The 25,512-nt window shown below is 36.3% G+C and overlaps 1 protein-coding gene across 2 annotated transcripts in view; it reads right to left on the reverse strand.

Moving 5' to 3' along the window:
- The window catches only part of FAT4 (FAT atypical cadherin 4), a 171,154-nt gene that overhangs the window by 53,640 nt on the left and 92,002 nt on the right, over positions 1-25,512 (reverse strand). For both annotated transcript variants that reach the window (XM_082838502.1, XM_082838501.1), the window contains 2 exons: positions 23,054-23,976; positions 22,248-22,422 (listed from right to left, as the gene is read on the reverse strand). In XM_082838502.1, the coding sequence (XP_082694628.1) occupies positions 22,248-22,422; positions 23,054-23,976 (1,098 nt within the window). The remainder of the gene's footprint in view (positions 1-22,247; positions 22,423-23,053; positions 23,977-25,512) is intronic.

Consider the following 25,512-nt stretch of genomic DNA (forward strand, 5'->3'; position numbering starts at 1 on the left):
TAAGCCTCATTTCTACACACTCTTCTCAGATGAAGGACACAAGTTCCCTAGTCCTTGGCCCACACAGACTTTAGTGCTTCCTCGTCTCCTAATGGAGTGATGAAGTCTTGTTTTTGTTGTTGTTCTTGTTGCTTTTCTGTGTTTGTTTGCTTGTTTTTGAACCCTTCCTCTTAACTATGTGAAAAACTGGTCCTGGTGCTTATGTTCCTGTTTCCCCACATCTTTTTGGTTATAGCCCATGTGAAGTGCTGCATGATGTTCACTATTACTTTATCTTTGGTCCAGAACTTTCTGCTGGTTCCAGAGTCTCAATATTAGTATGTCAAAAACTCAAGTCTTAATTATTCTGTGTAAACTTAGCCCACATATTTATATATAAATTGAAAAACGTATGTGCAAATACATATACACATATATATTTATAGATACCTATTATTGAACATTTATTTGATAACAGATATATATGTATGACTATCTTATATATGTATTACTCATTTAATATACAGATTCATGAAGTATTACTATTTAATTTTTTAAATAAAGAACTTTAGACCCAAAGAATTTGAGCAACTTATTTACATTCAGCCATAGTGGCAGAAGGAAATCAGTTTGAACTCTTAAAAAAAATATCTTTTCTCAGTTCATTAGGCTCAGATAAAAGTATGCCACTCTTATTGCACATTTTTACTCTATATTATTATTCTTATCAATGTACTTCTGCCATATTCTCTATTAAGTTACAAACTAATTGAGAGCAGAAATAATTGTTTAATTCATCTTTATATAAAACCATAATGCATACCAATAGACCTGTCCTCAATGTTTATTAACTTCTCCTTTGACTCAATATATGGAAATCTGATCTAGTGACTACATGGCTGAAAGTTCAAAAAGCTGAACAGTTCTAGAAATATACATCTGGGAATATAGGTTTTAGCCTATGGCCAGGGTCAGAGAACAAGACTGTCGACAAAGGTCAAAGTTTTGGAGATAGTCTACTACTTATAACAGAGGGTCCCAATTAATCCTGAATCCCATGAGAAGAATCAGAATACCAGGGGCCAATGTTTAGCTTGGATAGATCTGATAAGGATGAATTATATAGGTAGTGGCGTACTAGGGCAAGATTACTCGATTTCATCTGGAATTGATTTATGAGAACCAGATGCAAACAGAAAGAAGAGGGAGGATGTAATGACACAGGCTGCTAGTAGAAGACAGTGAGCCAGTGAAAGGGGTTAAAGAAACAAATGAAATAAAAGGACAAGATCTCAGAAATTTATAATTGTAGCTGTTAGGAGGGTACAGTGGACATTTGAAATACAATCAGAGGTCAGATGATAAAATGAACTTTAAATTTAATTTTGTGAAAATTATATGTATTGTATACATCATAATCTGTGTATATATGTGTATATATATATATACATACATAAATAAAATAAATATAGGTAAATTGATAGGAACCTTCTGAAATTTTTAGAGCAAATAGAAAAAAATACATATGATTCTGAAAAACACTTTTTAAAATGTGCAAAAACACATCTCACACACACACACACACACACACACACACACACACACACACACACAGACTGTTCACAGCTTAATCTTCTGATAGTCCATTATAATTGGGAAGTTCCAAGCCTCGTCTGAGTCATATTTTATACTCTTATTTGGGAAATGATTAAACTGGTATTGCCTTTTAACACTAGTGGCCTAAAAAGATCAAATATATCAAAATAGGGCTTCGCTGGTGGCGCAGTGGTTGAGAGTCCGCCTGCCAATGCAGGGGACACAGGTTCGTGCCCCGGTCCGGGAAGATCCCACATGCCACAGAGCGGCTGGGCCCGTGAGCCATGGCCGCTGAGCCTGTGCGTCTGGAGCCTGTGCTCTGCAACGGGAGAGGCCACAACAGTGAGAGGCCCGCGTACCGCAAAAAAAAAAAAAGAAAAACAAAAGTTCAAGGAAACTTAAAATAAGATTTTAAAAAGAGGAGACCTTCAAGATGGAGGAAGAGTAAGACGCAGAGATCACCTTCCTCCCCACAGATACACCAGAAATACATCTACATGTGGAACAACTCCTACAGAACACCTACTGAATGCTGGCAGAAGACCTCAGACTTCCCAAAAGGCAAGAAACTCCCCACGTACCTGGGGAGGGCAAAAGAAAAAGAATAAACAGAGGCAAAAGAATAGGGATGGGACCTGCACCAGTGGGAGGGAGCTGTGAAGGAGGAAAGGTTTCCACACCCTAGGAAGCCCCTTCACTGGCAGAGACGGGGGTGGCAGGGGGGAAGCTTCAGAGCCATGGAGGAGAGCACAGCAACAGGGGTGCAGAGGGCAAAGTGGAGAGATTCCCGCACAGAGGATCAGTGCCCACCAGCACTCACCAGCCCGAGAGGCTTGTCTGCTTGACCGCCAGGGCAGGCAGGGGCTGGGAGCTGAGGCTCGGGCTTCGGAGGTCAATTCCCAGGGACAGGACTGGGGTTGGCTGCATGAACACAGCTTCAAGGGAGCTAGTGCACCACAGCTAGATGGGAGGGAGTCTGGGAAAAAGTCTAGAACTGCCTAGGAGGCAAGAGACCATTGTTTCAGGGTGTGCGAGGAGAGCAGATTCAGAGCACCACCTAAACGAGCTCCAGAGATGGGCATGAGCTGCAGTTATCAGCGCAGACCCCAGAGATGGGCATGAGATGCTAAGTCTGCTGCTGCAGCCACAGAGCAGCCTGTGTGCAAGCACTGGTCACTATCCACACCTCCCCTCCTAGGAATCTATGGAGCCCACCACTGTCAGGGTCCTGTGATCCAGGGACAACTTCCCCAGGAGAAAAATTGGCATGGCTCAGGCTATTGCAATGTTACATCAGCCTCTGCAGCCGCAGGCTCGCCCCACATACCGTACCTCTCCCTCTCCCCGGCCTGAGTGAGCCAGAGCCCCTAATCAGCTGCTACGTTAACTCTGTCCTGTCTGGGTGGGGAAGAAATGCCCTCTGGCGACCTACACACAGAGGTGGGGCCAAATCCAAAGCTGAACCCTGGGAGCTGTGCGAACAAAGAACAGAAAAGGAAATCTCTCCCAGCAGCCTTAGGGGCAGTGGATTAAATCTCCACAATCAACTTGATGTACCCTGCATCTCTGGAATATCTGAATAGACAACAAATCATCCCAAAAAAGAGGCAGTGGATTTTGTGAGCAACTGTAGACTTGGGGTTTACTGTATGCTACTGACTGGTTTCTGGTTTTATGTTTATCTTCGTTTAGTATTTAGAGTTTATTATCATTGGTCGATTTGTTTATTGATTTGGTGGCTCTCTTCTTCCTTTTTTTTTATATATATAGATATATATATTTTTTCCTTTTTCTCTTTTTGTGAGTGTGTATGTGTATGCTTCTGTGTGAGATTTTGTCTGTATAGCTTTGTTTTTACAATTTGTCCTAGGGTTCTGTCTGTCCATTTTTGTTTCTTGTTCTTTTTTTTTTTCTTTCTGTATAGTTTGTAACGCTTGTTATCATTGGTAGATTTCTTTTTTGGCTTGGTTACTCCCTTCTTTCTTTTTTTTTTTATTACTTTTTAATATTTTTTATTTTTAATAATTATTTTCTATTTCAAAAACTTTATTTTATTTTACTTTATTTTTTCTTTCTTCTTTCTTTCTTTCTCCCTTTTCTTCTGAGCCATGTGTCTCACAGAGTCATGGTACTCAAGCCAGGTGTTAGGCCTGTGCCTCTGAGGTGGGAGAGGCAAGTTCAGGACATTGGTTCACCAGAGACTTCCAGGCTCCACGTAACATCAAACAGCGAAAGGTCTCCCAGAGATCGCCATCTCAATGGTAAGACCCAGTTCCACTCAATGACCAGCAAGGTACAGTGCTGGACACCCTATGCCAAACAACTAGCAAGACAGGAACACAACCCCACCCATTAGCAGAGAGGCTGCCTAAAATCATAATAAGGTCACAGACACTCCAGAACACACCAACAGAGACGGTCCTGCCCACCAAAAAGGCAAGATCCAGCCTTATCCACCAGAACACAGGCACTAGTCCCCTCCACCAGGAAGCCTACACAACCCACTGAACCAATCATAACCACTGGGGGCAGACACCAAAACAACAGGAATTACAAACCTGCAGCCTGTGAAAAGGACACCCCAAACACAGTAAGCTAAGCAAAATGAGAAGACAGAGAAACACACAGCAGATGAAGGAGCAAGGTAAAAACCCACCAGACCAAACAACTGAAGTGGAAATAGGCAGTCTACTTGAAAAAGAATTCAGAGTAATGATAGTAAAGATGATCCAAATCTTGGGAACAGAATGGAGAAGATACAAGAAATGTTTAACAAGGACCTAGAAGAACTAAAGAGCAAACCAACAATGATGACCAACACAAAAAATAAAATTAAAAATTCTCTGGAAGGAATCAATAGCAGAATAACTGAGGCAGAAGAACAGATAAGTGACCTGGAAGATAAAATAGTGGAAATAACTACTGCAGAGTAGAATAAAGAAAAAAGAATGAAAAGAATTGAGGACAGTCTCAGAGATGTCTGGGCCAACATTAAATGCACCAACATTCGAATCATAGAGGTCCCAGAAGAAGAAGAGAAAAATAAAGGGACTGAGATAATATATGAAGAGATTAGAGTTGAAAATTTCCTTAATATGGGAAAGGAAATAGTCAATCAAGTCCAGGAAATGTAGAGTCCCATACAGGATAAATCCAAGGAGAAACACACCAAGACACATATTAATCAAAATATCAAAAATAAAATACAAAGAAAAATATTAAAAGCAGCAAGGGAAAAGCAACAAATAATATACAAGGTAATCCCCATAAGGTTAAGAGCTGATCTTTCAGCAGAAACTCTACAAGCCAGAAAGGAGTGGCAGGACATATTTAAAGTGATGAAAGGGAAAAACCTACAACCAAGATTACTCTACGCAGCAAGGACCTCATTCGGATTTGATGGAGAAATTAAAACATTTACAGACAAGCAAAAGCTAAGAGAATTCAGCACCACAAAACCAGCTTTATAAAAAATGCTAAAGGAACTTCTCTAGGCAGGAAACACAAAAGAAGGAAATGACCTACAATAACAAACCCAAAACAATTAAGAAAATGGTAATAGGAACATACATATTGATAATTACCGTCAATGTAAATGGATTAAATGTTCCAACCAAGAGACATAGACTGGCTGAATGGATACAAAAACAAGACCTGTATATATGCTGTCTACAAGAGAGCCACTTCAGACCTAAGGACACATACAGACTGAAAGTGAGGGGATGGAAAAAGATATTCCAGGCAAAGGGAAATCAAAAGGAAGCTGGAGTAGCAATTCTCATATCAGACAAAATGCACTTTAAAATAAAGACTATTACAAGAGACAAAGAAGGACACTACATAATGATCAAGGGATCAATCCAAGAAGAAGACACAAAAATTGTAAACATTTATGCACCCAACATAGGAACATCTCAATACATAAGGCAAATGTTAACAGCCATAAAAGGGGAAATTGACAGTAACACAGTCATAATGGGGGAATTTAACACTCCACTTTAACCAATGGACAGATCATCCAAAATGAAAATAAATAAGGAAACACAAGCTTTAAATGATACATTAAACAAGATGGACTTGATATTTATAGGACAACCATCCAAAAACAACAGAATACACTTTCTTCTCAAGTGCTCATGGACATTCTCCAGGATAGATCATATCTTGGTTCACAAATCAAGCTTTAGTAAATTTAAGAAAATTGAAATCATATCAAGTATCTTTTCCGACCACAACGCTATGAGACTAGATATCAATTACAGGAAAAGATCTGTAAAAATTACAAACACATGGAGGCTAAACAATACACTACTTAATAACCAAGAGATCAGTGAAGAAATCAAAGAGGAAATCAAAAAATACCTAGAAACAAATTACAATGAAAACATGACAACCCAAGACCTATGGGATGCAGCAAAAGCAGTTCTAAGAGGCAAGTTTATAGCAATACAATCCTACCTCAAGAAACAAGAAACATCTCAAATAAACAACCTAAACTTACACCTAAAGCAATTAGAGAAAGAAGAACAAAAACACCCAAAGTTAGCATAAGGAATGAAATCATAAAGATCAGATCAGAAATAAATGAAAAAGAAATGAAGGAAACAAAAGCAAAGATCAATAAAACTAAAAGCTGGTTCTTTGAGAAGATAAACAAAATTGATAAACCATTAGCCAGACTCATCAAGAAAAAAAGAGAGAAGACTCAAATCAATAAAATTAGAAATGAAAAAGAAGTAACAACTGACACTACAGAAATACAAAGGATCATGAGAGATTACTACAAGCAACTATATGCCAAAAAATTGGAAAACCTGGAAGAAATGGACAAATTCTTAGAAAAGCACAACCTTCTGAGACTGAACCAGGAAGAAATAGAAAATGTAAACAGATGAATCACAAGCACTGAAATTGAGACTGTGATTAAAAATCTTTCAAAAAACAAAAGCTCAGGACCAGATGGCTTCACAGGCAAATTCTATCAAACATTTAGAGAAGAGCTAATACCTCTCCTTCTCAAACTCTTCCAAAATATAGCAGAGGGAGGAACACTCCCAAACGCATTCTATGAGGCCACAATCAACCTCATGCCAAAACCAGACAAAGATGTCACAAAGAAAGAAAACTACAGGCCAATATCATTGATGAACATAGACGCAATAATCCTCAACAAAATACTAGCAAACGGAATCCAACAGCACATTATATGGATCATACACCATGATCAATGGGATTTATCCCAGGAATGCAACAATTCTTCAATATATGCAAATCAATCAAGTGTGATACACCATATTAACAAATTAAAGGATAAAAACCATATGATCGTCTCAATAGATGCAGAAAAAGGTTTTGAAAAAAATCAACACCCATTTATGATAAAAACTCTCCAGAAAGTAGACATAGAGGGAACTTACCTCAACATAATAAAGGTCATATATGACAAAACCAGGTCAACATCATTCTCAATGGTGAACAAAATGAAACCTTTTCCAGTAACATCAGGAACAAGACAAGGTTGTCCAGTCTCACCACTATTATTCAACATAACTTTGGAAGTTTTAGCCACAGCAATCAGAGAAAAAAGAAAAAAAAAAAAGGAATCCAAATCGGAGAAGAAGAAGTAAAGCTGTCACTGTTTGCAGATTACATGATACTATACATAGAGAATCCTAAATATGCTACCAGAAAACTACTAGAACTAATCAACGAATTTCATAAAGTAGCAGGATACAAAATTAATGCACACAAATCTCTTGCTTTCCTATACACTAATGATGAAAAATCTGAAAGAGAAATTAAGGAAACACTTCCATTTACCATTGAAACAAAAAGAATAAAATATCTAGGAATATACCTACCTAAGGAGACAAAAGAGCTGTATGCAGAAAACTATAAGACACTGATGAAAGAAATTAAAGATAATACAAACAGATGGATAGATATACCATGTTCTTGGATTGGAAGAATCAACATTGTGAAAATGACTATACTACCCAAAGCAATCTACAGATTCAGTGCAATCCCTATCAAACTACCAAAGGCATTTTTCACAAAACTAGAACAAAAAGTTTCACAATTTGTATGGAAACAAAAAAGACCCCGAACAGCCAAAGCAATCTTGAGAAAGAAAAACGGAGCTGGAGGAATCAGACTCCCTTACTTCAGACTATACTACAAAGCTACAGTAATCAAGGCAGTAAGGTACTGGCACAAAAACAGAAATATAGATCAATGGAACAGGATAGAAAGCCCAGAGTAAGCCCACGTACATATGGTCAGCTTATTTTTGATAAAGGAGGCAAGAATATACCATGGAGAAAAGACAGCCTATTCAATAAGTGGTGCTGGGAAAACTGGACAGCTGCATGTAAAAGAATGAAATTAGAACACTCCCTAACACCATATACAAAAATAAACTCAAAATGGATTAAAGACCTAAATGTAAGGCCAGACACTGTAAAACTCTTAGAGGGAAAACACAGGCAGACACTCTTTGGCATAAATCACAGCAAGATCCTTTTTGACTCACCTCCTAGAGAAATGGAAATAAAAACAAAAACAAACAAATGGGCACTAATGAAACTTAAAACCTTTTTCACAGCAAAGGAAACCATAAACAAGACAAAAAGACAACCCTCAGAATGGGAGAAAGTTTTGTAAATGAAGCAAGTGACAAAGGATTATTCTTCAAAATTCACAAGCAGCTCATGCAGCTCAATATCAAAAAAACAAACAACGCAATCCAAAAATGCACAGAAGACCTAAATAGACATTTCTCCATAAAAGATATACAGATTGCCAACAAGCACATGAAAGGATGCTCAACATCACTAATCATTAGAGAAATGCAAATCAAAACCACAATGTGGTGTCACCTCACACTGGTCAGAATGGCCATCATCAAAAAATCTAGAAACAATAAATGCTGGAGAGGATGTGGAGAAAAGGGAAACTTCTTGCACTGTTGGTGGGTATGTAAATTGTTATAGCCACTATGGAGAACAGTATGGAGGTTCCTTAAAAAACTAAAAATCGAACTACCATACGACCCAGCAATCCAACTACTGGGCATATACCCGGAGGAAACCATAATTCAAAAAGAGTCATGTACCACAATGTTCATTGCAGCTCTGTTTACAATATCCAGGACATGGAAGCAACCTAAGTGTCCATCAACAGATGAATGGATAAAGAAGATGTGGCACATATATACAATGGAATATTACTCAGCCATAAAAAGAAATGAAATTGATTTATTTGTAGTGAGGTGGATGGACCTAGAGTCTGTCATACAGAGTGAAGTAAGTCAGAAAGAGAAAAACAAATACCGTATGCTAACACATATATATGGCATCAAAAAAAAAAAAAGAAAGAAAGATGGTTCTGAAGAACTTAGGAGCAGGACAGGAATAAAACCACAGATGTAGAGAATGGAGTTGAGGATACGGGGGGGGGAGGGTAAGTTGGGACGAAGTGAGAAAGTGGCATGGACTTATATATACTACCAAATGTAAAATAGATAGCTAGTCGGAAGCTGCCGCATATCACAGCGATATTAGCTCGGTGCTTTGTGACCACCTAGAGGGGTGGGATAGGGAGGGTGGCAAGGAGACGCAAGAGGGAGGAGATATGGGGATATATCTATATGTATAGCTGATTCACTTTGTTATAAAGCAGAAACTAACACACCATTGTAAAGCAATTTTACTCCAATAAAGATGTTAAAAAAAAAAGATTTTACAAAGAAAATGTTTCAGGCAAATGCTCTATCAGAAAATACATCTTTAATAAGTGTAATGAATGAGCCTAACCATCTAATTAAAGTTCAAACTGCAGACATTTTACATTTTTTGTTAGACCCTATAAATTAAACATACTTTCTTGAAACTTGAACAACTATTCAGCCGAAATAGTATTTTTGCTTAACTGAAATCTGTTGCTTTGCAACAAAGCCGATTTGTTCTTGACATCAAACATTTGGTGAAAGGGTCCCGACTGGGTGCTTGTTTGTTGTAATAAAGTATTAGCTTCTTTTTTTACCCATGCAGTAAATGCATATTTCTCACAGTAAGTAAGCCGTTCCCTGAAAATGTATTGAAAGCCATTCAATATTAACATTAAATTATGTGGTTAGATTTAAATCCAGAAAATACTTGAAGCAAGTAAGTATATAACATTTTAAATATGACCATCAGCTTTTATCTTAAAAATTTCATTTTATAATATATTACTGCTAATTAGTTTTATAAATATGTTTATATAAATTAGGTATATACACATTAGGTAACATTTTATTTTTAATCATTTCTCAGGAATCTTTATCTAAAACATTGTATTTCCTTAATATAAATTCCTATACTAAATAAAGGCGACAAGTAAAACTAAAGAAAGAACTTAGTGATGTTAGGAAAATGAGACTGAAAAGTGGCCCACAATATAAATGTACTTAATGCCGCCAAACTGTACATTTAAAAATGGTAAAAAAGGTAAATTTTATGTTATATGAATATATAAATTTGGACCTATACCCTGAGAAAACCATAATCCTAAAAGAGCCATGTACCACAATGTCCATTGCAGCACTATTTACAATAGCCAGGACATGTAACCAACCTAAATGTCCATCAACAGATGAATGGATAAAGAAGATGTGGCACATATATACAATGGAATATTACTCAGCCATAAAAAGAAACGAAATTGAGTTATTTGTAGTGAGGTGGATGGACCTAGAGTCTCTCATACAGAGTGAAGTAAGTCAGAAAGAGAAAAACAAATATCGTATGCTAACACATATATATGGAATCAAAAAAAAAAAATGCTACTGATGAACCTAGTGGCAGGGCAGGAATAAAGCCACAGATGTAGAGAATGGACTTGAGGACACGGGGTGGGAGGGGGAAGCTGGGGCGAAGTGATAGTAGCATTGACATATATACACTACCGAATGTAAAATAGATAGCTAGTGGGAAACAGCAGCATAGCACAGGGGGATCAGCTCGGTGCTTTGTGACCACCTAGAGGGGTGGGATAGGGAGGGTGGGAGGGAGGCTCTAGAGGGAGGGGATATGGGGATATATGTATGCATATGGCTGATTCACTTTGTTGTACAACAGAAACTAACACAGTATTGTGAAGCAATTATACTCCAATAAACATCTATTTATAAAAAGAGTTTATAAAGTAATAAAATGTAATGGAAACTAAATACTGTATCCCCCACACAAAGCATGTCATGAGGAGTTACTTTTTGGAGAATATTTTAAAAGACAACCTCTCAACACACGTTGAAACTCTGAAATACGAGAGGCTACCACCAAATTTGAAATACAACCTGCTTCCTGCCTACTTGCCTACTGAAAATATCAAATTAATATATTATGGAATAATTATCAAAATAGGCCACAAAATAAGATCAAGTTTTAACAAGATAAAATTTAGAAGATTTTTGAAAAGAAAAAATTTCCTCATAATAAGCTGACATTACTTTGTATTATATTTAATATTTATCCTTTAGGTAATATAAACATTCTCTTTAATATTTCAAATTGTTTGTTTCCATTTCAAACTTGGGTTTCCTTTGTCTACTCAGATTTATTGCTTAAATTGAGTAAATGAAAAGTAGACTGAAATTATCAAATTTTAATTCTATGCAACATGATGGCAATTCTAGATCTTATTTAGTGGAGTTTTGGAAGTTAGATCATCTTTCCTTTTGTATTTTTATCTTATGAATTTTTTTATCTTATGAATTTTTATCTTATGAATATACAAATGAATATACAAATATACAAATGAAATAGGAAGAACTGTTCCTACTAAAGAGTAGCTGATTTAATGTAAATTATTTAAATAAATGATTTATGATAATACTTAGTTGCTAACAGATTTTATACAAAAACTTACTAGAAATAAGAGGAAGTAAAACAATAACCAGTTATCAACCTTGGAAACAAAATTCTCATCTAAGACAAATACTCCAATGGAAATAACCAAAACTTCCTTCAACTTAAATATATAATTAAGTGAAATGCAAGTGATTTCTGGTAATTGAAGATTACCCTAGCACAATCTGATTTATGAAATCATTGGTGCCTTATGGAAAGTTCTCAAGCAATTTTCATTATTAAAAATGTTCTTCATAACAGACAAGGCAAGCTCTTCTTCAACATCTTCCCACAAATAACACTGACAAATGCAATCTTCCTGGAACAGTTAAAAAACAACTCTCTTCAGATCTAAAATATGATATGCCACATTTATGACCTCTCTTTTGATTACAGAGACATTTGCAATGCTGTGACCCTCTCAGCTGAACAATGTGACAGATAGTATTAATTTAAATGTCATCATATCCTCACCAAGAAAATAAAGCACAGTGATTAGCCCTTTTAGATTTTAGGATTAACTTTTGCAAAAGCATCATGTATCCCCTCCATCAAAAAGTAACTTCCAATCCCTGCATAAGAATGAGGTTTATTCCCTCTTTCAGTCAGATGATAAATGCCTTTAATTAGGAATGTTAATAACTGAACTTTTCCCCTCAGACCTACTAATTATGCTAACACATAGACAGTTCATTACCAGACTTTTTGGCCAAATCTATAGCCAGAATATCTCTATATTCCTTTAGTATATTAGACTGAGAACAGATAAATAAAGGTAATGTATTTAATTGGTACACAGATTAATCTCCCACCCCCAAATTAAATGCAAATACACATACAGCCCAATTGACTTATTGTATGTGCATGTATGTGTATATTGTACATACTGTATATTCTTAGTATAATATTTAACATTTGATTTGCACTCTATAAAACCCTTGGATATGCATTTCCTGATCTGATGAGAACAGCAATCCTTTGATTTTGAATTCATGAATATTCTTATTTTACTTGCTGTCTTAATGGCAGAGAGCCAAAATTTGTTTCTTTCCTTTTTTTTTCCTTTGGTGCAAAAACCAGTGCTCTTTTTAATATAAAAATAATATTTAACCCAAAGAGAATAAACTCTTTAAACATGTTTTACATAAAACATAATATGGTAGATGAGCTAATCTGTGGGAAACTGTGTAATGGTTAAAAAATGGTCTTCTTGATCAGGTTTAGTGGCTTCAAATCCTATTTCCACTGATTAACAGCTGCAGACCTAAATCAAGTTGCAAACCTTCTCAGTTTTGTTTTTGTTTTACTTTTAATCCCTAAAATTGGAATCCAATTTACAAGGCAGTTATGAGATTAAATGAGATACTATAATACAAACTCTGGTATATACAAGCACTCAGCATGCACAGGATGAATATCCTCTAAAGTTTGACTGCCCAAGTTGTATCTCTACTCAAACGTCTTTTCTGGGAACTAAGCTTTTATATCTATCTACCTGACATCTCCACTGGAGATCTCATAATGTCTAAAATACAATATATCCAAAAAATAATTAAGGATAATCCACCCTAAAAAACTTTTGTGGGACTTCCCTGGTCACCCAGTGGTTAAGACTCTGTGTTTCCAATGCAGGGGACGTGGGTCCCATCCCTGGCTGCCAGGGAACTAAGATCCCACACGCCGCGTGGCGCGGAGGAAAAAAAAAAAACTTTTGTTTTAACATCCCCAAATTTCTCTGGCCAATTTTCTAGGACTCATGATGGATTTGTCTCTTTTCCTAATGTCCTGTACCTCCAGTTCCATCATCAAGTCCTATTGGCTCAACCTTCAACATGGATAAAATATTAGCTCATTCACACCACCTCCACACTGTCTCTAATTTCAAACACTCTCAGGGATTTGCTGTCATGGCCTTTAAATCACCATCTCTATTCTCACTGCTGTCTTCACCACTGCCACAAAACCAGATCTCTTCTCCACAAAGCCAGATCTCTCCAAAATCCCCTGTCACTCCCCTGTCCAAAGCTTTAATGAGACTTGGCCTCACTCTTTGAATAAAATTAAAGCTCCTTACCCTGGCCTAAAAAGTTTAGATGATCCAGGCTCTGCCTACCTCATCTTCCAAGACTCTTCCTCTCTTTTACTCTGGTGCAGCCATCTACACCCTCTAGCTCTTCTTTAGGTATAGCCAACTTGATCTCTGCCTCCGGGCTGTTTCATCTACAAGTTTACCCAGTTCTTCACCTTTCACTGTCCTGACTGTGCTATCAAAAATAATACCTCCAATTCCTATTTTGCTAGCCACTTAACCTGCTTCATTTAACTTCATAACATCTCATATAACTCTAGGCCTACATATTATATTTTGTCTATCTTTCTGACTAGAATGTAACTTCTGTGAAGACAGAGACTGTCATTTTTTCCACCACTGTATCTGCAGTTCCTAGAAGAATACCTGGGAGAGACTGCTCCATAAATATTTTCTGACAAAACATTGTCAAGATGCTTTTTACACATCAATACAGCCCATAGAAGCATATGAGTTTCACTGACTCTAATCATAATTCACTCATAAGGTCTATTAAATTACCATCATAGCTTCGTTTTAATACATACAAAATGACAACTGGCAGGGATATTTGGCAATATTATCATCTTCGACCTGTAAAGTCTAATGAATTTTTATATCTTCTCCTACTTAGCAATTTAATTTGAACAGTGCCTAAACTGAAGCTCATTTTCAAACAATCACTATTGAAATTACTGATTCCAATTGATTTGACTTCACTTAAAATATTGTGAAACATTTATTTATGTACTTGGAAAAAGAAAAATAACCGTAGAACATTTTGTTCATTAGAGTACAAGGAATAGCACAGAAGAATGCAAAGAAGAAAAGCTTTCTTAAAATCGCGGTTTTGGAAATCTACGTTTTGCAGACAGTCATAAGATCCTGATTTTTTGGATACAGTATAAGTGAGCAAGAACTCGGTGGAAAGGCAGAAGTCCTGGATGTTGCTCCTGACGCTGCCACCCTCTGGGTGTGCAAAGCTCTGGCAAACGGCCAAATTATCGCAGGCCTCTGTTCTGTTTCTCAAAAATAAAGGAAATGGACTGGCTCATCTCCAAGAAGTCTACTGGCTATGAAATTATCATTTTAAGTCAGATTTTTCTAGCTTAGAATTTTTTCATTTCTAGTTCTATTTAAAAATCCTTCCATATTACACACTGTGTTACAAATGCAATAACCCCTTACTGTCACATCATTTTGTTTTACTGCTTTCTTGTATATAATTCAGTTCCTTGCAAGAGTACTAGCAAATTTTAATGGCTCACAGACCCTGAATTTACTGGTGAGGGCAGAAGATCATCAAAGGTTAAAAAAAATTCTAAGAGACCTGGAAAATTACATATATAGATACATATCTGTTAGAATAGCTTGTCTAAATACCAAAATCTTCATAACAAAACTCAAAACAAGCAAAAGTTTTCATATTACATTAATGTGAAGAATCATAGGCTTTTAGTATCAAGCTATGTGAAGCCAAATACCACATATAGGATATATTTAATTGTAGCTAAAAAGGTGTTGGGTAGGGGCTTCCCTGGTGGTGCAGTGGTTGAGAGTCCGCCTGCCGATGCAGGGGACACGGGTTCATGCCCCGGTCCTGGAAGATCCCACATGCCGCGGAGCGGCTACGCCGGTGAACCATGGCCCGGAGCCTGTGCTCCGCAACGGGAGAGGCCACAACAGTGAGAGGCCCGCGTACCGAAAAAAAAAAAAAAAAAAAAAAAAGGTGTTGGGTATTTAGGAGATATGGAAGGCTCACATTTTTTTGCTTTGGGAAGCCCAGATATAAGAGAATCGCCAAATGCTGAAACGCTTCAAAAGCACAGTGTCTGTTTATGCAGATTTTGAGTTAGTGGACCAGATTAAGAAATGGTAGGCAGCACAGCACAAAGTAGAGATAAGACCTACCTAGAAACATCTACAAGATAACAGAATTGAATAAGAGCCAGAAGGTTCAGGGGAGAGTCATGAGAATATAGCTCAAGCAGTATTTTAAGCATTTGAAAGTGAATTAAAGCCATAAAATGCTTCAGTGGGTCCTTACATATGACTGCAATTTATCACATCACACTAAACACTACACAGCCTTAAAACACTTGCACTGCTTTTCAAAGCAGGGGTCAATTTGAATGACCACAACCAATGTAGCAAAAACTTCTGGAATTTCAGCCGTGAGTTAACAATATTGGCACTTTTCCTTTTGGTAGTTCCTTTGAAAAATCTGCAAGCGATTAAATACACAATAACAAAATAAATATAAGTAGAGTAAATGAATATGAAATAATAGTTACATATTAAAATAACAGGATGGTGATTAATTGATAACTAATTATCATCACTTTTCACTCATTAAGTCATTCATTCATTCAATAAATGCTATCAAGCAAGTGCTATGTGACAGGTTCTGTTCAGAGTGTTTCTGGGAATTCAGTTTTGAACAAGACTTAGGAAGCTTACATGCTACTGGAAGGATGGCAGCTATTGATGTGGTAAACAAACTATACATACTCAGATCCATTATATTCTATATGAACATATAATTTTAGATAGAAACTAGGGTTAACAAGAAACCACAACAAGCTAAAGTGATAGAGACACTGGAGAGATGGGAAGTGGGACCCTAGGTTGGTAGTCAGATAAGTCCTCTCTGAGAAGTTGACATTTTACCTAGAGGTAATGACAAAATGACCAAGACATGAATGTAAAACAAGTGCAAATGCAAAGGGCCAAGGGCAGGAAAAGGTTAGCATTTATAAAGGGGCCAGGTTAACTGGCACTGGCTATTTGCAATAAATGTTTAGCAACTGCTCTCCAGAAGCAAGTCACCTGATTTGTAAGTTCGCTGACTTCTGTGGTGTAAATACTCCTGCATCGGCCAATTTCAGCCAAACCAACATGAAGATACTGAACACAGAGTCGGGAGGTGACAATGGCCAATGGTGGCACATGATAAAGGCAGCCAGGGGTTGGTGACAGAAGGAGTCAGATAGGTGGACAGAGGTCAGGTCATTTAATGCCATGTGGTCAATGGTAAAAAATATAGTTTTTCTTCTTGGAAATCACTGAAGGTTTTGTGTGTTTTTTTAACATCTTTATTGGAGTATAATTGTTTTACAATGGTGTGTTAGTTTATGCTTTACAACAAAGTGAATCAGTTATACATATACATATGTTCCCATATCTCTTCCCTCTTGCATCTAAGTAAGCGACAGGGCATGATGATTTAAGTTATGGTTTTAAGGTTCATTAGTTGCTTGTTGGAGAAGGTACTGTGGGAAGAAATGCAATTAGGAAGCTCTCACATTAGCCCCGGCTTAGACTAAAGTGGTGGTAGTGGAAATGAAGAAAAGTGGATAAATTCAGGACATTTTTTGAGGCAGAGTCTACTTGTCAATGGACCTGTTGAATGCGGAGTACAGAGAAAGAGGAATGAAGAGTGATAACAAGGCTTATCTTTAGCAACTGTGAAATCAGGGACAGAGAACAATTTATGGAGATTAGGGTGGACAGAAGTCAAAAAATTTTACTTGGCCTTACTAAGCTTGAGATGTCCAGAAAGTATGTTGACTAATATTAATAGCTAAAATAAGTCATTTCCATATTTATTCCTGCCAATATGTTTTTCACAAAGGAATTACTGTTTCCATTCTATAGATACGAACACAATGGTAACTTCTTCAAGGTCATGTACCTAGAAAGTGGCAGAGGTGGGATTTGAGCCTCTTTTTAACTATAAAGTTATGTATTTACCTTTAGGATATACTTCCATTTTGTAATTAATTCTTAGGATTGATTTTTGAAAGTATACTGCTCTGGGTTCCCTGATAATTCCCTGCTACTTACTATATTTAAAACATATTCTTTTATTTATTGCACTTACAAGAAAATGGTAAGGAAAACTTTTGTAGGGAAGGGTCCTTGGGAACAGAATGCCAAACCATGTTAAGGACATTAACTGCTTTAGGGCCAGCTCCCCACTTAGAAGGAACCACGGAGAGCTGGGTTCTCTGCAGGTCTTGCATGACTACACCTAGGTGAAGCCTCAACCTCCTAGGAGTTTCTACTTGGTACACATTTCTGGAAGAAGTAACAATGAGTAATACAGACTGAAGGCAGAATAGCCATACTTTTCATTACACCAGTTAAACAAAATATCACCTTTGAGTTACAGTCATTAAGTTAATCTTTAGTAAGTAAATCCTATAGGAAAAACAATGAGGTAGAATCATTATACTCTGTCCTAGTATTGTTACTTAACATTGTAACAGTCGGTCCCACACACATAGGATAGCGTGGTTGCAGCTCATTTTAAGCAGGAGACAGGAGTAGTCAGAGAGTTTCCAGATGTCCTACTCTATAGCCATGCAGTCAGTAAATAAAAATACGATGATAGTGGAATGTTAGTATTTTCTCCAAAAATATTCAAAGATTTAGAGATCTGCTGATAAAAGTAAGCTGCGGCTTCAATCGCTGCCATATTGCCGAAGTTGACCCATCTTTGGGCCGCCATCAGGTAAGAATTTTAAAAGAGCAAAGCAAAAGTGATTTGTGAGCTAAGGGATAAAACTGTCAAATTTTTTCCTTCTTTAGAACACTGATATTTCCCTTGTTCTTAGAACACTGCAAATTTGAGAATAACATCGCATCTGGGACCTAAAAGCTGCCATATTTTTCTGAATTTTCTCATGTCATCTACCAATTTGACTTTTAAATCATGGCAGTGAATAAGTATTCTAAATCCTGTGTTAGAGACTTCATTCCTGGAGTATAGGATTAAACTGCAGATTCTGAAGCCTGATATCTGAAACTCTCGCATTCTTCCATACAAGTGGATATCGATGATACCAAAAGTATACAAAGGAATTGACTAAAAAATTATGGTCACGTATGAGTTTTAATAATCTTAAAAGCATCTAGTCAACTTACTTCACAATTTCTGATTGCTTTACATGTGATCTGTATGAAATGACCTTCAGACACCTAACTGAATACTTATACTCCTGTGGCCTCATAAACACCAGTCCATTTCAAGGCAGCCCCCCAAAAAGAACTCATAAAAATCTGTGCTTTGGGGCAAAATTCAAGCAATTCTCTAATTTCCAAGACGGCCAAAATACTGTGACCAAGGCACCAGTGTCCCTGAATCTCATTTATGTCTCCCACCACGCTCCTAAGCACCATATTTAAAGGCCTGAATGACAAACTTCCATATACTTTCATTTTACTGATGATATGAATTTTCACTCTCTATAACTCTAACTCTCCTATCTCAATGTTGGGTAGAATATACACACACTTGGTCTTCACATGTTTCATTTAATGGCAACAGTCCTTCATAGAAATTAGAGTTGCACTTGCATTATTTGTCCTTATATTAAGAATTCTAGATCCCCAATTTTCCCCAGGATTGAGACCGATGGCATCAGGAATGCACACAGTTCAGCTCCCTGGAACCAGGACTTGGTTCTTGTGCAGTCTGCTCACTTAGACCAAGGCTCTATCGAACCTCCTACTTGCGAAAGTTCCTCCCAACAGGCTGACTCACCCATGAGTATTAGAAGAGAATATTTAACTCTATCAAGTTTTCTTCCTCTTTCTTCCTCCCTCCCTCCCTTCCTTCTTTCTTTTTCTTTCATTCTTTCTTTTTTTCCTAATGAAATGTCCCTTTTTTGCTGTCATATTGATGGAGAAACAGCATTACAAGTGGTGGTTAAGCTTGCTGGCTAGCCCACAAAGGCTTCCTTAACCATAATCTGGCTGAACTACAGTTTTTAAATGGTTAAGCACTCACACATTCTTTGGAAGTTTGAATAAAAATCTGATACCGCAATAAAAAATTTTAATGTAGTAATGTATAAAATGTAAAAATATGAACTGCAATTTTTAAAAATGCTTTGTAAAAGCAATTCAATTATATTTTCTAATAAGATACTTATGTAGTAAAGAACAGGGCAAATATTTCTAAGAATTTTAAGATGTTTAAAGTGCATGGATCACAATTTTTTTTTAAATCATTATATACGTGATGTGGTAGGCATATTTAGCAATTTAACATATGTTGTATCAATTAAACCTTGTAATAAAATATTTTGTAATTACTATTATCCCCATGTTACTGAGAAGGATACTGAGATTGAGAGAGATGATACTTTTTGCCTGAATCATGGAGAAAATTATGACAGAACCAGAATTCAAATCAAGATCAATTCATATTGAAAGCTTTTATCATTATATTATATTATACAGAATAGTATTGGGTTTACTTTGCAAATAAAATAATTTTGAAAATGAATATATTTTTCAAAATTTACTTTACCTCCACACTAAAACCTTCATATACGCTAAGCTTGGAAGTCAGATATGTCAGGGTCTGAATCCTGCTCTTCTACTTCTTGGAGGTGTAATCCTGGGCAAGTTATTTAACCACTGTGAGGTGGGGCTTACTGTAAGTAAGGTGGAAATAAAAGCGCCAAAGTCTTTGAGATAATAAAGAAAAGTAATGTGTAGAAATGGGTTAATATCTGTATAACCTGACAAACTGCATGACCAGATTGCCAAATGTCAAAAAAACAAGCATTCCCTTCCCCTTCACAATATCCCCCCTTGGCTTTGTAGGCACACAAAAAGATTTTTAAATTCTCAGAAGGATTTGATTGAAACCAGGCACTCTTGTCTAGATGATTACATTCCTTCTCTACCATGGCTTTTGACTTTAGAATGTTCCAAAGTACAAATCCTCTGATGGAGAACTTCTGTGGGTTGTGCCCTGCCCTGCACTGCATTCTCACAATTACAATCTGCTCCTCACCCTGGGATGACCTACTTGTGACACACCATCTTGTGCAGCAAGTTTTATAGTGACTGATGCCTTAGCGACCAGATTCCTGGTTCTGGTTTCTCCTCCCCCACTTGACCTCCACAAAGGCTGTTTTTGTGCGTGCCTAGAATTGGCTGCACACATCCAGGAACTGGAGAGGAGAGCTGAGACTGGGGTGTTTTCGTAATAAAACCTTGGTTCTAAATATCTGACCCTCTACCAGTTTCTACTCCATTTCATCCTCTCTTTCCTCCAGGTGACTCTTGGATTGATTTGAATCAATACTGGATTGATTTGAACAATGTGGTAGTGACTGCATTTTTCACATGAAAATGCTTACCTACTGACCAAGAAGCACTGCCTACACATATAATGAAACATGTTTCAGATCAACTTGTTTAAGTTTTATGTGGTTACCACACTACATTCTGTTCATCATTCTCTGGGATTTTATAGTTCGCATGAAATGTAATATGGTCATTCACAACCATTGAAAAATACAGAGAATAGTTCTTTCTTTCATAAAATAATAGTCTCAGATGATTACACTTCCAAAAGCAAATGGCAAATAATATATAGACAGAGCCACCTTGATTAATAAGCAATGGCACTATCATTTGAATACTTAACATAAATTTATTATTACTCAATCTTAAAATCTCCTTTTTTAATGAGAAGTGGTAACATGAAATTGTATACTTCGAAACTGGTTATATATAAAAAAAAATGATATATTATATTCATCAAAAACGTTTCAGCCACAGTAAAAACAGCTCATTTGAACATTCAGAATTGTTCTTCTATAGCAGGAGCCACATATTTACATGAATATACATATACAAAAAATGTCAGTCCTTTGAGGTTCAAACAAATCTGCCTTGGCTTAAAACAATTTCAACAAAATTTTAAAATACGTCAACATTACTAAATTCCTCAATACTTAAAATACTAAGTTGTGACAATTTTTATAAATGAGTGTTACATAAAGACAATGTTTCATAATTCCCCAATACTTTTGTAGATCAATGGTTCATTCATCCATCCATTCATTCATTCATTCAAAAAATATTTAAGCAATACCTACTTTCTTCAAGGCATAATGGTTCTTTAACAAATTTTTAGTTGTTTCAGTTTTTGATTAGAAGTGATCAACACTTATGAATAGAGTCAATATATGCAAAATAATGTAGTGGTAAACAGTAACGTTCCTTTTTTGAATAGATTGTATTTTATGCTACTTGCTATACAATTTTATGTAATGACTATTTCCAAACACTAAAAGCTAACGTATGCTGCTTTTCTTTCTCTCCATGGTAGTCCATTCCACTGCTATCTCAGTGAGAACCCGGGGCTCTCACTGCTCTCTTTGGAGCTCTGTGAGGCTTCATCAAATGCTTATTATGGCTACTTACAATTCTGCAGAACCTAAAGGACTAATGAAGTAAAACTCTGGACCCACTCTCTTATCTCCATGACCAGTTAGAACAATTTGGATGTTTTCAAAGCTAAAGTATTGGGTTGGCCAAAAAGTTCGTTTGGGTTTTGTTCTGCAAAAACCTAAAAGAACTTTTTGGCCAGCCCAATATTTGCAATGCCCTGCAGCTCAAGTGTTAGAGCATCAAGTCACCCCCAGAGGTACTGGGGTATCCTTCCAGGCAAGGACACATTTTGCTTTACAGGAATAGAGCTTTGCTTGTAATGTGCTTAAGCTCTTACCACTTACATATAAATTTCATAAAGTGATATATGTTCTATAAATGATGTAGATACAACTGGAGTTCCAAGCATTAGTAAATTTCAACAAATATTTAAATTAATGGTGGACAAAAATACTTCCATTTATTTATATTATGAAGAAATTCTTCACAGTTGAACAAGATTATTACAGACTTACCTGAATCTGTAGCTGTGATCAACAAGACAAAATGCTCCTTTGTTTCACGGTCCAAACTCTGTGTCACTCGAAGCTCTCCACTAGATGAGAGAGTAAAAGCACTCTCTTCATTACCACCAAATAGAACATACGAGAGTTTGCTGTTAGAACCTTGATCGTCATCTCTTGCCACGACCTATAGGAGAGCATAATACACACCATGAATGCGAGTAAAACTAACAAAATGTATATCATGAAATAAAGTGTATCATTAAAAATAATGAGGTAGAGCCATATGTTCCAATATTAAAAGGTTTCAAAGACATGTTTGTAAGTTTCAAGCAAAAAATTAAAATGGTACAGAGTACTATGCATTATTTGTGCAAAACTAGGCATAAAAGCCATACATTGAATTTTTGGAAGGCTTCACAAAAAATTTTAACAGTAGTTTCATCCAAGTAGTGGATTTGTAAAGAGGGAAGGGAGAACAACATTTGTAAGTTTTCAAACTTTTACATCATTTTATTTTCTTACCATGTGCAGATATTAGTTATAGTGAAACAAAATTCAAAAATACACAAATGCATAAATATGTGCAACATGAGTAAACACAAAAGAATATAACTGAAATGCAATATTTAATCTACAAGGAAATAAATAAGTCCTTAGGTATAATTTTCATAAAACTGTCCTTTTCAAGATTTGCTATACCTGCAAGTAAGCATTTTTGGATGAGAAAGAGAAAGAGAGTGGGGGAAGCATGTACATTTTAATTAAATGAGAGTCTTATAATGAACACAATATTTGTTTTATTTAAATATACTGACCTGAAGAATTGTTCTGGGTAGTGTCCCCAAATTCTCAGGGACATTTACAGAATATGGAGATAGCTCAAATATGGGAACAAAATCATTAATATCCAGTAGAACAACACTGACAGTGGAGGTATCAGTTCTGGGGGTGCTGCCCCGATCTGTGGCCTGAACAGTTAAAAAGTAAGTAGGGGTCTTCTCTCTATCCAAGGGCTTAGCCACAGTGATTGCACCTGTGACTGAGTCGATCCGAAATTCCTGATTGGCATTACCATCAATAATGCCGTAGCGGACCTGTCCATTTGTACCTTCATCTCCATCTGCTGCAGATACTTGTATTATATCCGTTCCAGTGAGTGTATTTTCATCAATCTCCACTTTATACACGGCCTGTGCAAAAACAGGGTTATTATCGTTGATGTCAAGTACCATAACTACAACCTCTGTAGATGAAGAGAGAGATGGTTGACCTTTGTCTGTAGCCACCACTGTTAGAGTATAATTAGAAACCTCTTCTCGATCCAGTTCTCCAGTGAGCCTCACTTCTCCATCAATGGTCCCAATACTGAACTTGTTTCCCGAAGGGTTCAGTAGGTTGTACTCAATATAGCTATTTGGGCCGCTGTCTGGGTCAGTTGCTTGCGCTTTGAAAACAATGGTATCAATAGGTGTGTTTTCTGGAATGTATGTCAATTTAGGGGAAAGAAATGTTGGTGGGTTATCATTTACATCCAACAAAATAATGGAGACTTGAGCAGTGCTTGTGAATCTGGAGGCTGGAAGCTGTGGCAGGTCGTGCACTTGAACGACCAGATTGTAGAAGGACTGACTTTCCCGATCCAAAGCTTTCTGGACTTTCAGTATCCCATGCTTGTCAACTGTAAACTGCCCAAGGCTATCACCAGAAGCAATGCTGTAAGCCAACTGGGAGTTGATGCCTGAAATGGAAGGGAAAAATTAAATTTTCTGAAATATGTGCTGATTGCAAACTAAACTGCACCAAAATTTTCATGATATGAAACTGCACATTTGATATATGATGCCTCCAAACACACCTTACAGATGATTTAGCCACAGTTAATTTTCTTTATAAGTAATACATAACCCATAATCCTTTCCTTGTCAACGTCTGATCTGAAAAGATGTTTACAATCTGGTGAACAAATGATTTATATACTGCGGGCTATTTACCATGGTGTTGAAATGCTAAATTACAAAAATAAAGAGGAAAACAATATTCCAGAGAGCGGATATTTTTCTATACATTTACTTATTTCTGTCACATAATTCCTGAGAGTTCAACATTAACAGTGCCACACTATACTACTAGCCAAACATTTATCACTTTAGTAATTTATTGAGGCCGACACCAATTTTCAGAGAAGGGTAATAAAATTTTCTGATGTATGGCATTAGTCATGGATGCTTTAAGTCTACTTTTACATTTCTTGTCAGAACCAATAAATACTTTTTAATTCCTATTAAGCATCTGGCTAATGGCCTTTGAGAAAATAATTCTCTTTCAAATTTTATTATGTGTATGTACCGTGTTTTAAAAGTAATTTTTGAAAGAAACATTAGCAGTAAAAGGCTCCAAATATAAAGGTTCACACTATTTGGGGGCTATTTTTAGATAATATTTTATCTATTTTTCCTGCTGTATAGCACAGGGAACTCTGCTTAATATTATGTAACAACCTAAATGGGAAAAGAATTTGAAAATGAATAGATACATGTATATGTATAACTGAATCACTTTGCTGTACACTTGAAACTAATACAACACTGGTAATCAACTATAGTCCCATATAAAATAAAAGTAAAAAAAAAATTATAAATCCTTATTTCATAAAATGATTGCAGAGATTCTTCTAACAAAGATGATATGAAGAATGGATCAATCTATTAGTTTAGTAAATAATTTAAAGGTAAACAACAGATAAGCAGTGCAAACAGAAAGAAAAATCATATTTTCTGCCCCAGAATAGCATTTTCTTCACTGGTACACAATGTCATGTGTACTTTTATATTTTATCATAAAGCTGTTGGGCAACCATAGGATAAGAATTTCTAAGAAACATATTGTATATCTAGATAACTCATCCTTAATAAAAATACTATACTCTGGGATCTTCTATTAGGGAAAATCTGTTGAGTTACAAAAACTGCTTACAAATGGCTCCTATATTTCTGAAGTTAATTTTAACTATTCAGGTGTCAGAAAAGATGTCCACTCTTTGCCAAAAGTCTTCTAGAACAATTTGATCGTCTTTTTCCTCTTTTATTTCTTGAAAAATACTCTTTCTCAAGATTCTGTGAATATTTGAGTTTGCTTTTGCCTTTTCTTTAAACTCATTACAATCTTTATAAAGGTAAGTTTAGTTGAGTAACAGGATTTTTTTTCTACCAGGTAAAGTCTGCTTGCTCTATTTTTAAAAAAATGCTAGAATTATTATTTTCCTGTGATTTAATAG

This window comes from Leucopleurus acutus (genome assembly GCF_964270905.1).
Source record: "Leucopleurus acutus genome assembly, chromosome: 4".
NCBI classification, from domain to species: domain Eukaryota; kingdom Metazoa; phylum Chordata; class Mammalia; order Artiodactyla; family Delphinidae; genus Leucopleurus; species Leucopleurus acutus.